This window comes from Oxyura jamaicensis, chromosome 13 (genome assembly GCF_011077185.1).
Source record: "Oxyura jamaicensis isolate SHBP4307 breed ruddy duck chromosome 13, BPBGC_Ojam_1.0, whole genome shotgun sequence".
In the NCBI taxonomy this organism is placed as follows: Eukaryota; Metazoa; Chordata; class Aves; order Anseriformes; family Anatidae; genus Oxyura; species Oxyura jamaicensis.
In genome coordinates, this window is record NC_048905.1 from 10582121 (window position 1) to 10603402 (window position 21282).

At 56.0% G+C, this 21282-nt stretch overlaps 2 protein-coding genes across 11 annotated transcripts in view; one reads left to right on the plus strand and one right to left on the minus strand.

Moving 5' to 3' along the window:
• The window catches only part of LOC118173699 (serine protease inhibitor Kazal-type 5-like), a 103102-nt gene that overhangs the window by 8065 nt on the left and 73755 nt on the right, over window positions 1-21282 (plus strand). For 9 of the 10 annotated variants that reach the window (XM_035338499.1, XM_035338491.1, XM_035338490.1 and 6 more), the window contains one exon: window positions 5024-5165. In XM_035338499.1, coding sequence (XP_035194390.1) covers window positions 5024-5165 — 142 coding nt within the window. Of the gene's footprint in view, window positions 1-5023; window positions 5166-21282 lie in introns of those variants that run through there. The other variant, XM_035338497.1, reaches the window with a different exon arrangement.
• HRH2 (histamine receptor H2) lies at window positions 90-12186 on the minus strand. The gene is made up of 4 exons (XM_035338506.1): window positions 12064-12186; window positions 5642-7150; window positions 2439-2599; window positions 90-860 (listed from the first exon to the last, which is right to left on the minus strand). Exons 2-3 carry the CDS (start codon window positions 6748-6750, stop codon window positions 2581-2583), a joined length of 1128 nt encoding a protein of 375 aa, XP_035194397.1. The 5' UTR covers window positions 6751-7150; window positions 12064-12186; the 3' UTR covers window positions 90-860; window positions 2439-2580.

The following is a 21282-nucleotide window of genomic DNA, read 5'->3' on the forward strand; positions in this document are numbered from 1 at the left end:
TTGCAGCACCGCCCCCGGCGGGCCGGGCCCGGGGTCCCCCGTCCCCCTCTTCCCACCGATTCCAGGACCAGCTGGGATCGTGCGGCCGGTGCTGCCCGACCCGGTGCTGCCCGTGCCCAGCGGAGGGATGGGGATGGATGGGACGGGGGGTTCCGGGGGGTGAGGAGGCTCTTCTGGCCCGAAGAAATCAACCGTATCGCTTTCCCTCCGAGTTAAATAGGTTTTTATACCGCTGACTTCTGCCCAGGCTCAGTCGCAGACATCCTGACTTTGCAGTCTTAGTGTTGAGGTATTGGGGAGCGCAGAGCCTTGGGACACAGCCCGGCTGCTCGGCGGCTCCCCATGGCACAGGGGTCTCCAGGAGCCCTCTCCTTGTGGTGGGGCTGGGGGTGATAAGCTGGCAGGGAGAGCTGTGATGGCCCCAACAGTGCTAAAACCTCCCCGAGGTGGGACGCCAGTCTCCCCCCACGAGGATGCTGTGGGGCTGGGCATCCCATGCTCCTGGCTGTCAGCAGCCACCACGGTGGCCCTTCTGCCACATCACCAACACCTCTGAGGGATGGATGTGGCCCTTAGGGCACCAGGGCTGTGGCCCAAACCCCTTTTCCCCACCCCGTGCCCCCCCTGCCCAACCCTCTCCATGCCAGCCCTGCTGGGGGCACGCGCTGGTTCTCAGGCACCGCTGCCTGCTGGTGGGGGGCTCCACGCTGGTGGTGTCATGGCCCTGCCGGTGCAGGGAGAGGCTCTTCTGCAGCTCTTCTGCAGCTCTTCAAACACATCGTCCTCCCGGGAAGAAACTGGGGCAGGCAGAGGCCTCCTCGGTGGTGTCTGGGGAGGGAGCATGTGCCAGTGCAGGGATCCTGCAGGGGAACAGAGGGGGTTCAAAGGACGTGCAGGGTGCAGGTGGTTGCCTTGTTCCACTTCCCTGCTCCCCAGCCTAAGGAAGGCTGCATTAAGCACGCTGTGCGGCTGGGAGGGACGCGGCGTGGTGCTGTGAGGGTGCTCTCAGCAGAGCGTGGCTGTACACCGAGTGCGGCTGGTGGGGCAGGGCTCAACAGGCTCGCGTTGCCCAGGTCTCCTCATCTGACGTCCTGCTGAGAAGCAGAGCTTTGCTTTGTGGTTTTCTCTGCCTGCTCTTCCCCTCAGCGTGGGCCAGCCGGCAGCGGCTGGATTGTCACCTCTGCAAATAACTGGGTCAAAGTGACCCTGAAGTGACCTTAGTGTGAGCGGTGCTCTGCTCCTGGGTGCTGCCTCCCCCTGACTTTGCAGGTGGGTGCTGTGGGGTTTCACGTGGCTCCTGCTGAGGACCCTTTCCGATGGGTCCCCAACACGGGGTGACGTTTCCTGTCTCCACCCCCGTATCACAGAGAGGAAATCTGTGGCCACGACAGGACCTCAGATCTGCAAACCTCTCCCTAGATTGACATTGCTTCACTCTGCTGATTGGGCTGGTGATGCTGGTGTTTTGCCTCTGCCTCATGGAAAGTGAACGTCGTTCGGAAGGTGTGCGTGGCACAGAGGGAAGGCATGAAGCAGTAAAACAAGAACTTATTTCCCTTCTGCCCCCACTGGCTTGGGGCTTACGCTGCTCCCTGCCTTGGGTGGGGGGCAGTGGTGATGTGACCCTGGGGAGCTGTGACCTGCTGCTGAGCCGTGCTGGCACCCCCATGTCACAGCCAGGGACCCCCACCCCAGCAGGGACCCATACAGGGGGCCATCAGCATGACCTTGGCTCGGGTCGGTAGTTCTCTGTGTGCAGCAGGGACGTGTTCACCCAACCTGCGGCGTGCAGGTGACTTATTTTTTGCCCCCAGGGCACGGTCAGTACAGGAGAACCCACGTTATCAGCACACGGTGTTTGAGGGAGAGTGTGAAGGTCGGGGCGTCCTTGCCTGGCCCTTCCAGAGCAGGGCTGCACCGAGTGGCTCTGGGGAGCTTGGAGGCGTCCCCACACATGGTGGCGATTATTGACCACGTCCTCCAGCCTGGCACTGCTGGGGAAAGTGGCAATGCCTGGCATCAGCTCCCTGCCTCGGGTGCCTGGTCAGAGTCCCTGCAAAAGCTGCCTGTGATTCGTGCGGTGCTGGTGCAGGCTTGCATGAAAATGAAGCGTGCTGGAAGCCTGCAGCCCGAGCGCAGCTGCCTCTGCAGCGCACAGTGGCTGCTCCCCAGCAGCCTGCGGGGATGAGGGGAGCTGGCATCCCAAGGGCATTACGGGATGGCTCTGTGCCCCCACACCTCCAGAGCAGCTGGAGGATGGGGGGGACAGCTCTGGCCACCTCCCCTGGGCTTGGGAGCAAATGCTGCTGGAGGTCACAGGAGTGAGGCTGCATCTCTGGTGGCCCCCCTCTCTTCCCCCCTGTGCCATCAGGATGGGATGGCTGGACCTGGGAAAATGTAGTGGGTGCCCCTTCCAGGACCCCCAGCCCCATACTTACCCTGTAGCCCTTGCCTCTGCCGTCGAGTCTCTCCCTGAGGACAGTCCAGCTTTGTCCTTTCAGCCTTGCAGGATGCTGGAGGAGGGCAGCCAGGAGCAGAGGCTGGGAGATGTGTGTCTGAGGGCAGCAGGCTGGCTGAGATTCACGGCAAGGCTTTGGCACTGGAAAGGTTGAAATTGCACATGAAGACACAAAGAACAGAAGGAGAACAGATGGGTTGGTGCCAGCCTGGACGAACCCAAGGGCTCCTGGCTTTGCTACGTGCCCATGAAGCACTGCCTGCCTGGGATCTGTCCTGGTCTGCCCCTGGAAATGGCAGCCCGGGGCAGGATGTGGTGGCTGGGACAGGTCCTTTTACCTGGAACTGGCCCCTCTGCTTTCCTTTACTGGGTTTATGTGAGTTCCTTCTCTGGTCGGTGCACGATGGGAAGCAGCTGTGTTCCCTCGCAGCCCTGCACGCTCCCCCCTACCTTGTCCTGACCCACGGAAACTCCTCCTGCGCCACAGTGGCTGCGCTGTGCCTGGGGACTCTCGTTTTCCAGGGAAGCGATGGGGCTGGCCCCTGTCTCTGTTCCTGACACCCCTGAGACCGCCTGCATTTCTCCAGTGTTCCCCCTATTGTTCGCTGGTCTCTTCTTTGTGCCTCAGAACAGGAAAAACTTTGTTTTGAAGGGCAGTGTTTCAAAATCTGCTGCCCTGAATAAACCACGTGTGGCCGTTCTGAGCTCTGCTCTCATTTGGAGAGGTTTATGGGGCTGTGAAATGATTCATGTTGGCCTTTTCCCTTGATGTCTCTAGAGGAGAGGAGCCAGCTTGGTTTGAGCTCGGCGTGAAATTGGCTGCTCCAGGAGCTCCTGCAGCCACCGGGTAACCCTGGTGGACCCCGGCTGCCTGCCAGCAGCAGGATGAGCACCCAGCGTCAGTGGTGTGGGCTGGGAGGGAACGGGCTGGAGGGCCCCACGCAGCCCTTGGTGCATCACTTCCAGGCAGATGAGTAAAAGCAATAGAGAAAGTAAAAGCAATAACCGATCATTCAGCCCTCGAGCTACCTTTTATCTGATCGCAAGCAGAAACCACAGCAGTGATGCTGTGTAGTATGGGAAAGAGCTTTCTGGATTTAGAAAGGTCAAGAAACATCCCTGGGCTTGGGTCTCCCCCCTCCCTTTGCTGCAGTGCCTGGGGCTTGCTTGTGAGCACCGCTGCAGCACTGGCTGCTGCTCACCCACTTCCCTCGAAGTTCTGCTCCCCTGGGAGCAAGCCCAGATGGGAAAGAGATCTCCTTGTCCCACTGGAAGGGGACAGGAGCTGTCCTTTCTCATGGGTCTCGTTCAGATCTACTTGAGTGATAGGAGAGGGCCCAATCTGCACCGCTGAGCAAGTTGTGGGGCCTGATCCAGCCCGCACTGGGGCTGCCCTGACCCTGTCTGAGCCGCTGGAGACGTCCTCTGGTGTCCTCTTGGGTTTCTGTGCTGAACCAGCTGCTGTTTTGCAAGAGATGCTCAGTTAATAGCTAAAACCCCGGCTGGTGCTGTGCAGGAGCAGCGCAGCTCTCCTTCCACAATTACCCCCTCTCAGCACAGTGGTGCTGGCTGGCCTCGCTGCTCAGCACCACATCTGCTCACCTCCGAGGTGCTCCTGTGCTTGGTGGGACAGGGTCCTGCCAGGATGAAACCCCCTGGATGGGCGCTGCTCTTGCTAATTGCTTTCCCTGCACTCTCCCTGTGGCTTATAAAAGTCCTTCTCTCGCAGAGCCCCGGTGCACGAACTCCCAGTTTGTCCGGGAGCTGTGCTTTTGTTTGCGTAAACAGCACAGCCCCTTCGCTCTGTCTGCAGAAACACCGCTACCACACCAGGTGCATGTTTTGATATACACCTGCAACAGTGTTTGCTAAATGTTGTCCCTCTCCACTCTTTATTATTGACTTGGAGAGTGGGGAAGAGTTGCAGTTTGCATTTGTTCCAACTCCTCTGTCCTGCTGTGTCTCCTGGGGCAGCCTCCCCTGCCCCGAGCCACCCCTCTGCCTCAGGTTAAGCCAAGCCTGGGCGTGCAGGGAAGTGTGGTGGAGGCTGAGCCTCTTGGTGGCTCTGTCCTCTGCCTCACCTCCCCATGTTCTCCTTTCCATGGCTTCAGAGCCTGTTTTGGGGAAGGAACCAAGGGCACATGCACAAGCACAGCTTCTCTGCGGGCACGTTGAGGGCAGGGAGTGAAAGGACAGCTTATCTGCAGGATGGAAAGTTTCTGGGCTATCGGGGAATTATCAGGCGCTGCCTAGAGGTTAGATTAAAGCCTGGGAGCAGCAGCTTGCATGGCAGCAGACAGCACGTGTCTCTGCTCTCCTTATGCTCAGGGGGGCGAAGGAGGTGCGGGCTGACCCCATGGGGATGTGGGTGCCCAGGCAGGGGATGGGTGCCGTGGAGCACACCCACATCGTGCCCGTCTTCTCCCTGACTGCACCCTGCAAGGAAGTGCCCCAGGTTTGGGCTTGGGGTGGTGCTGGGGCAATTTTTGGCTTTAATCTTATGTGATTGTTTGTATTCCTAAAAACGTTGCCAACCTAATTTGGGTTATTCTTGCTTCTTCCCAGAGATGGGAATGGAACTTGCTGCTGGCTGAGCTCGCTGCTGATGCTGACCCAGGGGCGCATGTTGGAGCTGAGAGGGGAACACGCAGAGCCAGGATGGGGACCCAGAACTCTGCTCCTGCAGGGACTCGCAGCGTGACCACAGGTGCCCTGACACTCTGTGCCTTTGTCCTCACTGTGGCAGGCAACGACATTTCCTGAGTGCCTCTGGCTGTGCCAGCTGCCTTCCCCCCAGAGAGCAGGGCATGGCCAGCTTCTGGGAGCAGCTGTAAACAACAGCTACACCCCCATGTTGTGTTAGCAAATTCTGATGGCAAAACTGTCGCCATTACCCAGAGAAGCCAGGGACACTTTGTGTTCATGGTGGTACCCAGCCACCTGGCATAGCTGAACCTGTGCCGCCGGCACGGAGGGAGGCAGGGCCCCCACTGGCGCTTGCTGAATTTCTGCTGGGTTGTAAAGAGCAGAGGGGGGGCTGGGTGAGGGCTGCTGCTGGGGCATCCAGCTCGGTGCTTAACAGTTTGCAGGCTAAATGAAAGTCTAGACACTGAGGTCCCTATCCCTGCCCTCCTCCCAGGGACAGACTGACCACCAGGGCACTGCAGGGGAGAAGGCACTTACCTCTGGAGGTCTCCGTCAGCCAGCAAGTTTCCCTTCCCGTTCCTCATCTCCAGCTTCAGGCTTTTCCCCTCCTGCCCCTCCTGCCCGTCGGGGCCCTGCCTGCAGTTCCTGCCCCTGGGCCGCCCCTTCTGGAGGGGTGGCAGGCAGGAGCTCCTGGGCTCCCCCGTCCTCCAGCAGTGCAGCAAGTGCTGGTACGCCAACCGAAAATCCCTGTTGAGTGTGCCATAGAGGATGGGGTTCAGCGCCGAGTTGGCGTAGCCCAGCCAGAGGACGATGGACATGGGCACTCCTTCGACACTGTTGTCCCCCCTCACCCCTCGGTACGTGAACACCGTGAAATAGGGGAACCAGCACACCACGAAGGCGCCCAGCACCACCGCCAGCGTCACGGTGGCTTTGTGCTCCTTCACCATGGGTGGCATGGGGGTGTTGCTGCTGCAGCACCACGTGTGGTTAATCCTCTTGGCTTGCTCCCTCGCTATCTTGAATATCCGGTAGTAGGTGATGCACATGATGACCAGAGGGATGTAGAAGGTGAGCAAGGAGTCCACCAGCCCGTAGATAGAGTTAACCTCCAGAATGCACTTCTTGGTGCAGTTGGGGGTGGTGTTCTGCACTTCCGTCCCCTTGGTGTTCCAGCCCAGGTGGATGGGCAGGAAGGAGACCATCAATGAAACCGCCCAAATAATGACCAAGCCCACGGCCACCCGGGAGGGGGTGACCACCTGCCTGTAGCGCAGCGGGGTGGTGACGGCGAAGTAGCGGTCCAGGCTGATCATGAAGAGGTTGAGGATGGAGGCCGTGCACAGCATGACGTCCAGGCTGGAGTAGATGTTGCACAGGGTGCTGCCGAAAGGCCACTCCCTGGTGAGCTCGTAGAAGGCAGAGAAAGGCAGCACCAGGAGGGCCAGCAGCAGGTCGGTGATGGCCAAGGAGACGATGATGCAGTTGGTCAGGCTGCGGAGCCGGCGGTCGAGGGTGACGGCCAGGCAGACGACGACGTTGCCGCAGAGGGTGAACACGATGAGGATGGTGAGGAAGGAGCCAACCAGCAGCTGCACAGTGAAGTTCATGGGTTTTGTAGAGTTTGTGACGTTACACGAATCCATGGTGCAGTCGCATGGATGGAGTGGTCCTGCACTTGCTGGCTCTGCGGGTGCTTGGAGCGAGCCTCTACCAGGCAGCCCTAGAGCCCTTTCCAAACCAATTTTGGGCCTGCAGTGACTTAGAGAACACTGCAGTCATCTTCACATGTTCAGCCTTGTTTGCTGGGAGTGTCATGGTCTAGGAAAGCCACGGACCTGCAATTTGCTGCTGTGAACTGGCTCATCTGGTGCTGGAGCTGATCCCCTGCAGCAGCTGCTGGTGGGTCTCAGCTGCTCCCTTCACCTCTCCTTGGTGAGGTTGGGTCCCATTAGGTCTCATGCCTGCCTCATTGTGTGCTTGGGCTGGAGATGGTGGCTGGTGGTGCTCTGAAGGGACAGAGCTTAACCGCTTCTCGATGACAACCTGCAAAGAAAGCACCAAGTCAGGGCAATGGTCTCTTGAGCTACCCATCACCAGCCCCTCCAGAAACAGGGGCATCTGTGCCTCCATGGGCACTCCAGCCCATTTAGACCCAAACCAGGGAGTCCCTCGGCAGCTGGGGACACCAGTCCCTGCCCAGCCCTAGGGCACCCCCGTAGTGTAGCGATGGTGAGCAAAGTGCAGGGATCTCAGAGGAAACAAGTCCCTACAGGCTGATGATAAAAAGGGGGCCAGGAGGAAAAGAGGAAAGAGTTTTTCTGAGAAAGCAGTGCGCTTCAATTATGCAACCTAGTAAAATTAGTCATTGCTGCATGATTTATGAAGCTCCACAGCTGATCTGTGCTCATAACTGGGCTTTGAACAGTCCTGTGCCTCGTGCTGGTCCCTGCTGTCAAGCAGCCCAGAGCACAGATCCCTGCTCTGCTCCATTTGGGGTCCTGGGGGGAGCAGGGAGCCCCTCCGAGCTATCCGACACCCTGGCAGGAGCTGGCTGGGGGGGCTCTGCCAGCTCCATCGGCTGCCCCTGACGGCAGCTGAAACAGCCAAGAGCTCCAGGGAGTGCTTGGATGAAGATTTGGGGCAGGGGTCCAGAGCGGGGAGCAGCCCTTGCAGACTTGCATTTTATGATTACTTTCTGCCTGGATATAAATAACAAAAAGCTATTTTTTTTTTTTCCCAGGGTCAGAAACCACACAACAAACCCCTCTAACCTGCACAAGGGCTTTCAGCAACCTGTTAGGGTGCTCTCCAGGACCTTGTCACTCTAGGTTCACAGGGCTCCCAGCTCTTGGCTGATGGCAAGCAGCGTGCGTGTCAGGAAGGGGCTCAGAGGAAAACCAAAACACCGCAGGTTTGATCAAGAGGGGCTGGGGAGGAAGGGGCTGATTCCCTGCAGGATGAGGAGCTGGGGCAAAATGGAGAAACTCCAGGAGAGGAGAAGGTCCTGGGAGAGGCCACAGGTGAGATTATAACACACTCACTTGTCAAGGAAAAGATAATGATATGGAGTGGGCTGGGCTGCTCTCCCATTGATGGGTGCCTTTGACTCAAGGTTAAAGGCAAGCGAGCCAAGGCAGGGAGCATCTGGGAGTGAGTGCCAGGGTAAATAAGTGCTGAGTGCCGGGAGCCACGTGGGAATCGGGGATGAGACCCCCAGCCCTGCTGCTCTGAAGGGAATTAGGAGTGAGTGGGAAGTGATGAACCAGCCCATCGGATGCCTCCTGCTGCGTGGAGCAAGCCCGTTGCCAGATGGGGGGTCCCGGGAATTTGGGTGCTGGGGAGAAGCCTGCTGGGAGCTGGATGCGGTGCTTTCAGCCGTGGCGGCGGCGTGCAGAGCGTTTCCTCGCCTCCTGCTGCAGCGCGGGCTCTCTCCGCAGAAAGCTCTTTGTTCGTGCACAAAGGGAGCAGGGAACGAGCCGAGCGCTGCCGGCTTGCTGACGGCAGCCAGGAGAACAGGTTGTTCGCGGAGAAGGGTATTTCGAAGCAAAAGGGATGTTTTTTCATTACTCCTAACGCGCTGGAAATGGCAGGATAAATTATAGGGGGAGTAGCATGCTTCGAAAATGCTGTGGGTGGATCACAGCCTCCTACGTGGCTGCTCCACTGCACACCAACAGCCCGCTCCTGCCGCCGGCTCGCGGGGGCTCGGCTGGGGCTGGGCTGGTGGCTCAGCACCCACCATGGGGCAGGGGCTGTGCCGCTTTCCTGGTGGCCAGGGTCACCCCGGCTGTGGGCCAGGGAGCCTGGTTATGGTGCCCGAGACCCTCATGGCATGGTCTGCTTGTTCCCCCGTGTTTCAAATCCCCCCGCACAGGCAGTGCTGCTGATCCTGCAGGTCAGGGAGAGTTTTGTTTCTTATTGCTTCTCTGATTAGCTCAAGGTGAGAAGCAGACACTTTATTTTTCTTGGGCAGGGAGTGGGAAGCATTTCCGAGTGTGATATGGAGCTGCTGAGCCACGGGGGGTGGAGCATCCCATCCCTGCGGAGCTGCCAGGAGCCTTTGCTCCTCCACGGGCTGGGGCAGGACTCATGGGGCGGATGCAGGATGCAGCACCTTGGGCTGGGTCCTGGCTCGGTGCAGGAGAGGCAAAACCTGAGATGGGAAGGGGGAAGTGACCCGCATGGCTCTCGGGGTGAAGCACCCAGCTTGGGGTGCCCTCCTGCAGCACCGTCCCTCTGCCACTCTGTCTGCCCAGCTTCATCTAACATGTGGGTCCTCAGTTCCTGTTGTATTTCAGCAGGGTAAATTTATGTCCTCCTCGATGTACGCCCAGAGCAGCTGTTTCCCATGGCAGCCCTTCTAGCAACGGGCTGCATAAATCACACCCTGCTGGCCCTGTCTCATCGGCAGGTTTTACACCTACCTGTCTGTCCCCATTATCACGGCCTGGATGTGTTCTTGGACAAGTCTCCAGCCAGCCAGCAAGGGAGCAGAGTAGGGCATCGCTGCTGGTTGTCCCTGTAGTGCCTTTCCCAGCGGTGCTGGGGCTCTGATGGATGCTATTGCTGCTGCGAGACCTGGCCAGGCTGCAGCCGTTTTTCTACAGACATCCTAGGGTTCCCTAAAAGCCTGGTACTTCTCCTGTGCTATTTTGGCTGCTCAGAGTAGTGACTTTTACTTAGTCCCTAAGTGTGTGAACTTGTGCCAGCCCGTTTTGTTTCTGTTGATCTTTGGATCCTTTGGTTCTTCTCCTGCAGCACTTTAAGTCCCCTGTCTGGTTCGAAAGTTCTCCCAGGCTTCTCACTAGTGCATTTTCTTGAAGGACTTCCATTTTCTGAGCCAAGACCACTAAGGACAACCATTAAATAAATTTCATCTCTAGACTAATGTTTAAGGAACTCTATTAACAGTCTTCCCCGGAGCACTAATGATCCTCCCGTTGCAATGTCCTACCACCTTCCCCGTTAGCCAGTTTAACCTCACCGTCCTGGTAGTAATTCCTGTCTCCTGCCCTAACGGTGATTTTGTGCTCTGTGGAAGCCCACGTACGACTGACCCACTGCACTAAAAGTATAAATTATCTCCTCCGGGGAGGAGGCTGTGATTTATCTATGGGAAATTTCTCTTGCACTTCTCCTGCTCCCCCTGCCATTCATCTCAGCATCCCTTCCTTTGGCGTTGTTTGCTCCAGCTCTTTGTGCACTTTTTGCAGTGAGGCTAATGGGACGTAGCGCCTGTTCTGCAGCATCGGTAGTATGTTTGCTGCTCTCCATTCATGTGGCTCTACTTCTGCCTTAAAAGGTTCATTGCGAATCTGTTAAAAGCTTACGTTAAAAGCAGATAGATGGGCAGGAGGGAGTGCTTGGCGAGTTCCTGGGCATGGCAGCCTGTTGTGGGGAGCGTTTCCAGGTCCCCCCAGACCTGAAAAATCCCTGCCTTCTGTCGGTGTGTGTCTGAGCAGGGCGCAGGCACAAGTCACTTAGGAGCAAAGCAAATTCCCCGGCCCCATGGAGCTCGCAGCAAGGCGTCATGGCTTTTTCCAGAATGGTGCTCAAGTGTTTAATCAAGAGATTAAACATCTGGGTACACTGAGAGGTGCTTCTGGCAGGGCTGTGGGGATTTCTGCTGGGTTAAAGAGGATGTCTGAGGTTTAGTGGTGGGGAGCAGGCAGGGCAGGGGGCTGCCAAAGGGTTGTTCCCACCCTGTGCCGGAGCCGTGAGCCTATCTCACAAACGGAGGAGACCCAAATTCCCCAGAACTGCGGCTCAAAGGTGAGGTGAGGGTGCCGTGGAAGCAAGCTTGCCCTGCTGTCTGCAGGGGCTCGCTGAGGGTGTGGGGTTGTTTTCTAGTTTATGCCTGAGCACCCTTTTGGAAGGGCTGTGCTCCTCCCCGTGCCCACACCTGTGGTTTTGCCCCTGGAACATCCCCGGCCCTCTTATCTCCATCTCCCCATGCCATCCGTGCGCCCACGCTCTGATGGGCACGTGCCGGCAGTTGCAGCCTCGGCTTTGGCTGGGGCCCCTTGCAGCCCCTCTGCACCCCTGGGGCTGGGGGACACGCACGGGGGTCCCGCCTGGCAGCACCCCCAGCCCTTTTATCTCTGCTCCTCGGTTCCCTCTGCTGCCTGTTGCTCTCTCTGCCCCATTCCAGCCTGAACCCTGACTGATGCACAGCAGCACTTGCTGCCTGTGGTGTGAGCAGAGGGGCTGGGGAGGCAGGACACGATCTCCCTCCCCACCACACTTGCCAGCACTCTGTCGTGTCCCCCCGGAGGGCAGGGGATCCATGGGTGAGGGTGTTCGGGCCCTCTGAATGCAGAAAGCACCAAGGGTTATGCGGAAATGGGCAGAGAGCAGGCAGCACTTGAAAAGTTTGCTCTGTGGTGACTGCAGGAGAGAGGTGAAACTGAAAACAAGGGTGTCAGGCTCCTGGACACGCTTCTAGCTGCACGAGTCATGGCAGAGACCCTGCATCCAGCCTGCTGCCTCATACTCACGGCTGGGTTGGGGTCCTGAGGACAACACCCCCCCTCCCTTGCCTGGGAACCAGTCCCAGATACCAGTGGAGACACTGGAGGGGCTGGCTTAGCTGCGAGAAGTTGGTTTAGGAGCAAACCTCGTGCGGAGGCTGCTGGGGCAAGATGCTTCACTCCTGCAGGTGCTGAGGCAGGGCAGATCGCTGCCTCTGCACCCCGGGAATGCTGTACCCACGACCCCTCTCTAGCCCCCATAGTTCTTGTTTTGTTGGTCCCCACCAGCAGAAGTCCCCAAACTGCCCTCTGTTCGGGGCAGTGTGAGGGGACAGCACGAAGGTGAGGAGCGGCACCGCCCTCACGGTCTGAGCCAAGCGGCCCCGCATGGGATGCCTGGCACACCCCGACCCCTCCGAGTTCTCACCTAGAAAGCCATTCACCAGCGTAACAACCAAGAGAAAAAAGAAGCAGGCAAAGCTTTACCTGGGAACGGTGCCGTTTTCCCACGGCTCCAGGAGCAGGTGAGAGCCCCAAGTTTCCCCCCCGCGTGCGTGGCTCGGTTTGTGCAGGGAGCAGCGCGTGTGTGAGCCGGGGCTGCCTGCTGCCCTCCCTCCTCCTCCTCGCCTACCAATATCCAGCGCGCTGACTGCAACATGAGTCAGATCACAAGGGGGTGGGATCAGAGCCTTGAACTCAGACGTCGAGGTTATCATCCGGCAAAATTTGAAATGCCGAAAGGAGCCATGCTGCGGGCACACAGCGTGCGGGGCTCCCCTGAGCCGTGCCAGGCACAGCGAGGGGAAGGGTGCCCACGGACACCCCTGGAGCAGCCCCTCAAACTGTCCCCCGCTGCAGGCAGGAGCTTGCTTGCTGCTGGAGGTATGCTGCCATGGGTCTTGGTGCAGAGCTGTTTTTGCAGTTGGTGTGAGCCCCGAAATGCATCCAAGCCTGCAGCGTGTGCGTCTGAGGTGTCTGGGAGGCTGCAGGGCTCTCTGGCTGAGGGGTGTGAGAGGTGTCAAGGCTCTCTGGTTGCATGAGGAAAAGAAAAGGAAAAAGGGGCAGAAATCTGCAGACTTGAAGCAGCAGGAGGAGCCCATGCTGCTGTGCCAGTGCCTGACAGAGGCTCCAAGAACGTGGCCAGCAGCAGGGATGCTCCTGGCTGGGCGCTGCCCTTGGGGCTTCACCAAACTGGCAGAAACTGTCCCCTGCATGTGCCACCGGGGGGGCAGCGGGGGACATGCCAAGTGACAAACAGGCAGTGGCAGCCATTCCCGCTTCTCATATCTTTCTTTTATGGGTTTCAAAGCCTTGTGCAAATATTAACTGCTGGGACAGCTGTTCAAGGAGCTACTTCCCCTTTCAGCTCTTCCCCTAGGGCTGGGCTAGCAGCAGAGCTCTGTCAAGCCTGGCCATCCTGATGGCTCCACGTGGCTGGGGAGAGCGATGCCGGCCACTTCCGTGCCCCCCAGCAAATAGCCAGGGACTGACGTGTCTCACTGCGGGCAGAATGTGGCCCTGGGCTCCCCAGCCTGCACGGACCTTGATCTGGCTCCATCACCAGCCAGGCTGCGACACCTCAGTGCCAAAAGTGTCCCTGTCTCAACCCCAGCCAAAGAGGGACACAAGCAGCCCTGGCACACACAGCAAAATGCCTCTGATGTGTTTATCTCTGCAGTCCCAAGCACGGATCTATCTTTAATAAGCCGGTGGTCTGCTCCAGAGTTTTCCTGCTGAGCGGCAGCGCTGTTGTTCAGCAGGGACGCAGAGCGGCTGCTGCGTGGTGCGGAGGGAACCCTCCTGCAAAACAAGATTGAAATCTGCTGAGGAATGTTCCTCAGCTAAAGTCGCTAGGGTGTTGACTTCTTGTGTCCTTTGGCTCTGCTCTAGGAGGGATTTTTTTTGGTCTGGAAATTTCAGGCTGTGAAGTGCTTTGTGGGAATAAAGGGCTCTGGCTATTGGGTCAGGATCCCCCAGCTCCCTCATCCTGATCCCTCCCAGCGCAAGGCCCCTGCTGTCTGGGGAGCAGGAAAGCCATGCGGGCTCAAAGCTGGGTGTGCTCCATTTCCCTCGGGGAGCCGGGAGGATCCAAACCCTCCTGAAGCTCCGTCAGCCCCATGGGCTGCAGCAGGAGGCTGTGTGCAGGATGCCGGCGGCGAAGCAGCCCCCGGCTGGTGGGGCCGTCCGAGCCCATGGATGAGCCACCGCTGCTGCGCCGCTGGCAGCACTGGGGCTTGCCAAGAGCACGCAGATGTCGGAGAAACTCATGGACTGAGAGGCCCAAATGGGCTGTGTGGAGCTGTGGCATGAGTAATGGGTCAGGAAATGAAGAGTTTTTCTGGCACCCTGCGTGTGTTTAAATAGCAGTTTATTAAATGTGACGGCAATGCTGGGAGCTGGGACGCTGGGAAAGTGCAATAGAAGCCAGGGAAAGTCTGGGACTCCTGGAACAGGGACGCAAGATTTAGCAAACGGGGGCTCCTGGAAAGCCTCGGGTGGAGGAGTTGTGCCTGGAGGGAGGCAGCAGATGTGGGAGACCACCCTAGCAGGTCAGTTCGACAGGGGCCGGGGGAGTCCCAGTGGGGTCCAGACACTGCTGGGAGAGCCTGCGCGGAGAGGAGGGACTTGTGCTGAGCTGTTTCCTAACTGAAATCTGTAGAAAGATCCTGACCCACACACAGAGAGCTGCTCTCCGTGGGTGAATGGGAGAGGGCGGTAGTCCACTCAGATCATCAGAACATGCAGTGAAACTAAAAGTCAGGGATTTCCCAGATGTGCTAAAGTGGGTTTTGTTAATTAGTTCATTTGTTTTTTTCTTTTCCCCAAAAATACATTCCAGTAAAATCCTGCCCTGGACAAAAAGGTTAATTACAACAGATTTTCCTGCTGGGGGATGTGGAAGCTGAAGCATGCTTATGGGAATGTTGTCTGCAAGGGAAGGAGGCACAGAAGAGCGGCAGGGAGTGGGGCACCAGGGCCTGGCCAGCGTGGGAGGGACCCCTGCTGAAGACACAGCCCTGTCTCTCGGTGACCAGTCTCTAGAGCAACATCCTGCCGGGAATAACCTACTTGAAGCTATGTACATGGATTGTCACTAATTCTGGCTGTTCCAGGAACATCTCTGTTCCCAGGCACCTTTGCCATGCTGGGACTGGAGAAGGGCACTCAAACCTTTCCCACCCTCTTGGGTGCGGCACTGGCGATCCCAATCAGACTTAGCAGGATCTCATCTGCTGCGAGATAGTGTCAGACTAGAGACACAGTCTGTGACATATTTCTATAGCTTCTTAGTGCAGAGAGGGGATGTTAGGGGTTTATTTCCAGTTTGCTGGTCTATTTGTGTTATACAAAGCCCTCCAAGCTCTAACGAGGACTGGAGAGTGTTAGCTGACTTCCCACTAGTATTAAGCATCCTGCAGGTAGCTGAGGGCTCGTGTTTTCCAGCATCTCCATGGGCCAAGGAGGGTCCTCAATTCACACTCCGCTGCAGGGGACTGGGTGACAATAGGGGCTGTGGCAGCAGGCTGCTGGTGATGGAGCTGCTGCTGCTTGTGGGAGAGGGTAAAGAAGCGGAGGATTTTTCTGTCCTCACCCACATGTGAATGTCTTTTGATGCAGGTAGGGCTTCTTGAGGACTGATCTTGGCTGATACCAGCCTCCTCCTCATCTCCTGGGTGCAGGAGGACTTCCTCTTGATGGAGACTTCCGTCGCTGAAGAGCTCCATGGGTGAGGGGCACACAGGGTGTGGAGGGCCTGGAGGATGTGTCCCCTGAGAAAAGTCTGACAGAGTTTTGTGGGACCAAACACCAAAACCTGCCTCTAGTTTCAGTTCTGCCTACCCCCAAGAGGAGAAGCAGCCAAAGGCTTAGATTGCAAAACCAAAGATTAATTTAAGCTTACTCATCATAAGGACCATCACATGCTGGGAAGAATTTCTCAAGGAAGTTTAAGTTGGACGAAGTCCCAAAGCCAGCCTGGAGCTGCAACACCTGTCATCGCCTGCACATTGCTCTGGGTGCACCCAGCCTGTGCACGCCACCGGCTGCTGGCAGCCACCACTGTGGGAGCAGCCGAAATGGCTCGGGGTAAGCGACCTGCTGCTTGCCAGGGATCACCTCGGGGTGGAGCAGAAATGGGTGCTGAGGTGTGCCCAGTACGCTCGCCTGGTGACAGCCGCACCGGCAGGGACGCCGCTGTTCCAGGGATGGGTGGAGGGGTCAGGACCCCCCCCCAATGTGCACAGGGTGGGCATCGCTGGGGCCAAGAGGCAGCACGTTCCCAAATATATATATATATATTTTTTCCCCTTACACAGCTTGGAATGAGGCCAAAAACCTAGGGCTGGAATCTCTCTCCAGACAATTAATTATTGCGGAGAGACAATTTGTTAAGCAAGAGAGGCTTTTAATTTGCAAGAGCTCGTCTATTCTTATTGTATCTTTTAAACTGAAGGAAGTGGAGTTGATCGAAATAGACTGGAAATAGAAGATTTTAATTTAGAGGCTATGTTCAGTGTGCTGACAAAAATAGGAAACAGTGCTCTCAGAAGAGCATGCTCCCCCTTAAACCTGGCTGGAGTGTGCAAGGAGTGTTCAGGAATAATTCAAATCATTAGAATAGGCTTGAAAAATCTTTTATCAAAATTCAGCTGGACTTGCTCAGAAAAAGGCAGGACTGTCCTGAATTTCTGGGCTGAGACCTTTTCTTTCTCTTGCACAGTGCTTTGCTATGCTTGCCTCACAGCAGCCCCAAAGCGCGAGCTGCTGGGGAAGAAGGTGGAAGAGGGATATGATGGTTGGGGCAAGCTGGTGGCTCTGGGACAGGACTGGTGCAGCCCCTGAGTGGGACTGGTGGCTGCTGGTGGGGCTGGGGTCACACAGGGACCTGCCCGGGCAGTACTTCCAGCTTAGCATCTTCCCAGCAGACACCATGTGTTCTACAAAGCTGACAGCCTGCGTGGCAAAGGATAGGTTTTGACCGGTCTCCTTATTGCACTCGTTCTTTTGAAGTAGCTATATTTAGAAATCTTTGTGAAGTCTCACATTGACACTTTTCAAAGGAGAATGTTTTTTTTTTTTTTTTTTTTTTTTTTTTTTTTTGAAACAACTTACTTAGAAATTTGTGCTTATCATTCGTGCAGCATAACAAGTAGGTTGGTCTGTAGATTAAGATGGAAATGGAAGCAAGAACCTTTCTTGTCATTGCTCTGAATGCCTCACCTGCAAAATATCCCAACTTTTTGTCCCAGTTCAGGCTGGGGATTACTTTAAGTCATTTCTTGTCTAGTCTAAATGCTGTAAGGAATAGCCACTGACTGGAAATGAGGTGCTGCTCTCCTTACAGGACGAGGGACTCTCCCAAAATGAGGCACCGTGCCCTCTGGCTGCAGGTCTCTCAGGAAGGAGCTTGCTGCAGAGATCACATCAGCCGGCTGGAGGAGAGGAGCCAGCCCCCGGGCAATTCAATTGGAAACAGAATCAACTCTGTTTGCTTCAGTTTAAAAAATAATAATCTGTAATGAAGTGAAGGCAAAAGGGAAAATGGGTAGAAATTGAATTAGAGCTGCGCTGGTTCCAGCACTCCCCTGCGGCCCCTTCTGCAGGCTGAGCCCCGCTGGCATCGGGCTCTTCCCAGCTGGCCCCGAAGCTGGAGGGGCAGGGGGGGCAGCAGGGCCATTGCTGCTGTGGGGTGCAGGCCTCTTGGCAGGAGGGGGGGGGGGGGAATTCAAGGGTAAATGGCTGCAAATCAGCAAAACCACGCTGCTGCTCGGGTGTGCAGGGGGGGTCTGATGTCACCAAGGGGGGCTGCGTGCGCTGAGTCCGCATGGCAGCATTTGATTAGCACAGCTGATTAGGCAAGTAGCAGGCTTGACTTTCTGCTCAGCCGAGATGAGGATTTTCCTAGAAATGTCTAGAAATCAGATGGCAAGTTGAGCTCTGCAGTTAGGGAAGGAGAGTCAGCACTCACACGTATGCCGAAGGCATCATTTGTGAAAACCTGCCGCAGGCTGCGGCCCATGGCCTGCGCTTGCTGCCCTCTGACTCTGGGTCCCAGAGAACCTGACACTTCCCACCTCCATCTCCTGCTCCTCATATCCTCATGGCCTCTGCACACCCACAGGATGTTAGGAAGAGCAGGCATTAGTTTTGGATCACGCTCAGACCACCTTTAATCTATGCCCCATCCTGTCTGTGCAGGAGCTCCATTTCTTTCCTTCCTTTCCTCTGATGTATAACAGCTAAAACTTCTCTTGCTATTTTTCTTGGCATTCTCTGCAAGACCAAATTCAGCCTGACCTTTGTCAGTTCTCACTTCATGTCTTGGGCGTTTCAAGACATAGGGTAGGCTGCCTTTTTCCTTTACGGCACAATCCTTTTACCCCCTTCTTTATCAGCTCTCTCCATCCTTTTATGTAGTTATTTCCTTGGCCAGCACAAAAGCCTTTCCTGTGCTTGAAATACATGTTCCAGAGATTAAAGGTGCAAAACCACTAAAGAAAGCTGCAGGCCACCTCTGTGTGCAAGTCCCCACACCTGCTGCCCATCTGTTTGTGTACTCGGGGCTGCAGACCTTCAGGGCAGAGCCCGCGGCACGGCGCTGGGCAGGGGCTGGGGGCCGAGCAGTGGCGTGGGAGCAGAAGCAATACCACAGGGAAGGAAGTTCCTTGCTCCTAAGGATTGGGATGAGAGGTCCCCGTGGCCTATTTTTATCTCACTTTCTTCTCCTGGGGAGGCACCGTATATGGCGTGATGCTTGGCAGCCATTCTGCTCTGGTCCCTCAGTGAGCTTTATCTTGCTGTCATGTCAAAGGGGAAAGCAGAAAGAAACATCACCTGTCCCTCCTCATGCTGCCTCGTTTCTAATCTAGCATGAAAATAGCCTTGGCCATCCTATAAGGTAGAGATAGAGCATGGGAGTTCTGCAGGATTCAGGGCATGTAGCTTCCAGAAGATTCATTAGGGAAGGAATGGTAATGCGAAGCTGAAAGAAGCCAGACAGCACTGTTTTCTTTGGCCATGTGCTAAAATAAAAATTAAAAAATAATAAATAAAAAAGCCCCAAACTCCTCGAGCAGAGTTTTGGACAGGCCAGCCCTGGGATTTGGAGCTTTGTCATACACAGTTCATTAGTGTATTGCTGGGGATCATCTCTCTGAGGCCAGAGGACAGTTTCTGTTAATGCCCAGAGCACCAGGGTTTTCTCTAAGGCCACTGACTGGATGGATGTGCAGCAGGGAGCAGCAGTGCTGCAGTGTCCTCTTCTGCAGTAAGAGCAAACGGGTCTGGCTGTGGCTGCATGAGGGGACGCTTGTTCTTTGACCTCTGGCAGCTGGGTCTGGACAGTGATGTGCTGTGGGGTTTGGTGGCCTTCATCCCCTGCAAAAATAGAGACCAGGCTGGAGAGCTTCTCCAGCAGCACTGTCCTACAGCCAGAGCCATCCCAGTGCCGTGCCCACCACCGGCTCCACTTTGGCCATCAGGAAAGCCATTACTACAGAGAATTTCATTTCAGCCTATGTCATCTGGAGTAAATGTCTACTTCTGGTGCTTCTGCCTTGTGTCTCTGCGTTGTGTCTCAGCTCCCCAGGCAGCCCTCATCCTTCATAGCCCAGCTTTAAAATACCACCACATTGCTGCTTGACAAAGATGTGACTGGTGCCACCACCCTGATGCGATAGAGCCCCTGGTCCTCAGCATGTCCACTCCGGCCCTTCTGTTCCCCCAGCTCTGCAAGGAGGACTGACATTGTACAACATCTTCAAGTCCACTGCCTGACCCCCAGGCCCCATCTTTTCTGACTCAGTGCAGGGATGCTGGAGCAGCTATCACTGGAGCACCGTGGATGTTCTCCATCTGCTTGGGATTAGGAGAAACATCCATGGTCTCCAGCATATGGGAGTCTTTCACTTTGCTGCCAACACAATTGTTTTTCCAAGGCTTAACTGTTGCCAGAAATGCGTGGAGTCAAGACCTGGTATTTCTCTGGTTCTAAGGAAAACTCACCCCAGTCTGCTTTCCACAAGAGAGAGAAGATCTTGTCTCAGAGAATGAACTCAAGCAGAAAGGGAGCAGCCCCTGATCTCCTCTCCTCAGTAATGATAAACTGGGAAGGGATCATCGTGCGGGGGCTGGCAGCTAGCTACTTGGCCTGGGTACGCTTTAGGCTGCACAAGGAAGTCTCATCCATTCTCACAAGATGTTTTAAGCATCTTTCCAACGTGATCATTCTTTGGAAGTGGCTGTGCTCCTTCCCTGTGGTGCCTTAGGCGCTGCGAACAGCACAACGAGCTTGCTGCCACTCTGCCTTTGCGGCTCAGCGGAACGCTCATGCGGAAAATCCCCAGGTAATTTACCCTGAGTGGGATCCTGTGATTTGCTGACATTCCTCGTAAAGGGAAGCAAACATGAAAGGAACGAACGCAGAGGTGCTAATTTGGAAACTCATTTCGACTAGCTCCTCACTGACGTGGTAACAGTTAGCAGGGAGCCCCAGTGATAAATAATAGTTGCTGAAATCCTGAATTGGCTGTAATTGGCATGAAGCAGTGGAATTCCCTGCATGAGGTGCAGCTCAGTGAGTTTCTCTGCACTACACCCTCCTCAGCAGCTGCAGGTGAACGCAGAGGTGGCTTTAGCTGAATGAGGTCGCAGGAGCAGATGTCCTGACACATGCACACCACAAGATCGTATGCAACCTCACGTGTCAGCACAGCTTTACATCGCTTACCGCTTCTGGGAGCTGTGGGGCTTTCCTCCAGAGGATGCCAAGCACTCCTCCTTAGCTGCTCACTGTAATTGCTTATAAACTGGGAAGATCCCAAAGGGACTGTTACTTTTCTGTGCTGAATGCCTTCCTCATTCACTTCTCACGCTGACACCTGCAGGGACCCCTGAGCCCAAGGTGCGTTTCCCTGCAGGGCTGGGCCCCCGGCTGGGGCTGGATGGGACGAGGTGGTCTGAGACCTCCCCAAGGGCCAGGATTTCCTCACGGACAGCTCACTTGCCTTCCTGTTGGCTCACAGTCCCCAGCGTCTCAGGGGAGGGGAACACAGTATCTCCCCTCCGAGGTGCTCAGGATGGATCAGCAGAAGGGCCGTGGGTTGGGATCACAGCAGCAGCTTCTCCCTCCCCTGGGCACGGGCTGGGGCTGCTTCTGCCACTTGGATCCACCTTCCAGCACTGTGGCCAGACATCTAATGGCACCTGGGAGGCTGGGGGATGTGTAAAGAAATGCAGATGGTGAGAGCAAAACTTGGATGTGGGCTGTCTCTGCTGAGTGTGACTGTTTTTTGGAGTCAGGAGTCTGAGCTGTAACAAGGATGAAATTAAAGTTTCTTTTCATCACCTTGTGTCTTCCAAAAGAGCTGCTGATGCTGATGTTTGTAGGTGTTTGTGGTTGCAGTAACACCTTCAGGGTATAGAGACTTTGCTTGTTGAAAGGGGAAATTGTGCTGATACCGTTGCAAGTTTTGTTATTTTTGGCTGGCTAATGCACGACTCAGCCAACAAACCACAGACCCAGTGGCCACATCAGCTGCCTCTCAGAGGTAGCATCCTCCATCACTGCTTCACAAAGTAATTCCAGGAACAGACAGGCTGTGTTTCTTTGTAACCACAAACTCTGAAAGATACCTCTCTGCCTTTCCAACACCATGACTGCAGCAGCTGGGTGTTAAACATGCCTAGGGTGAGTCAGGTTCAGAG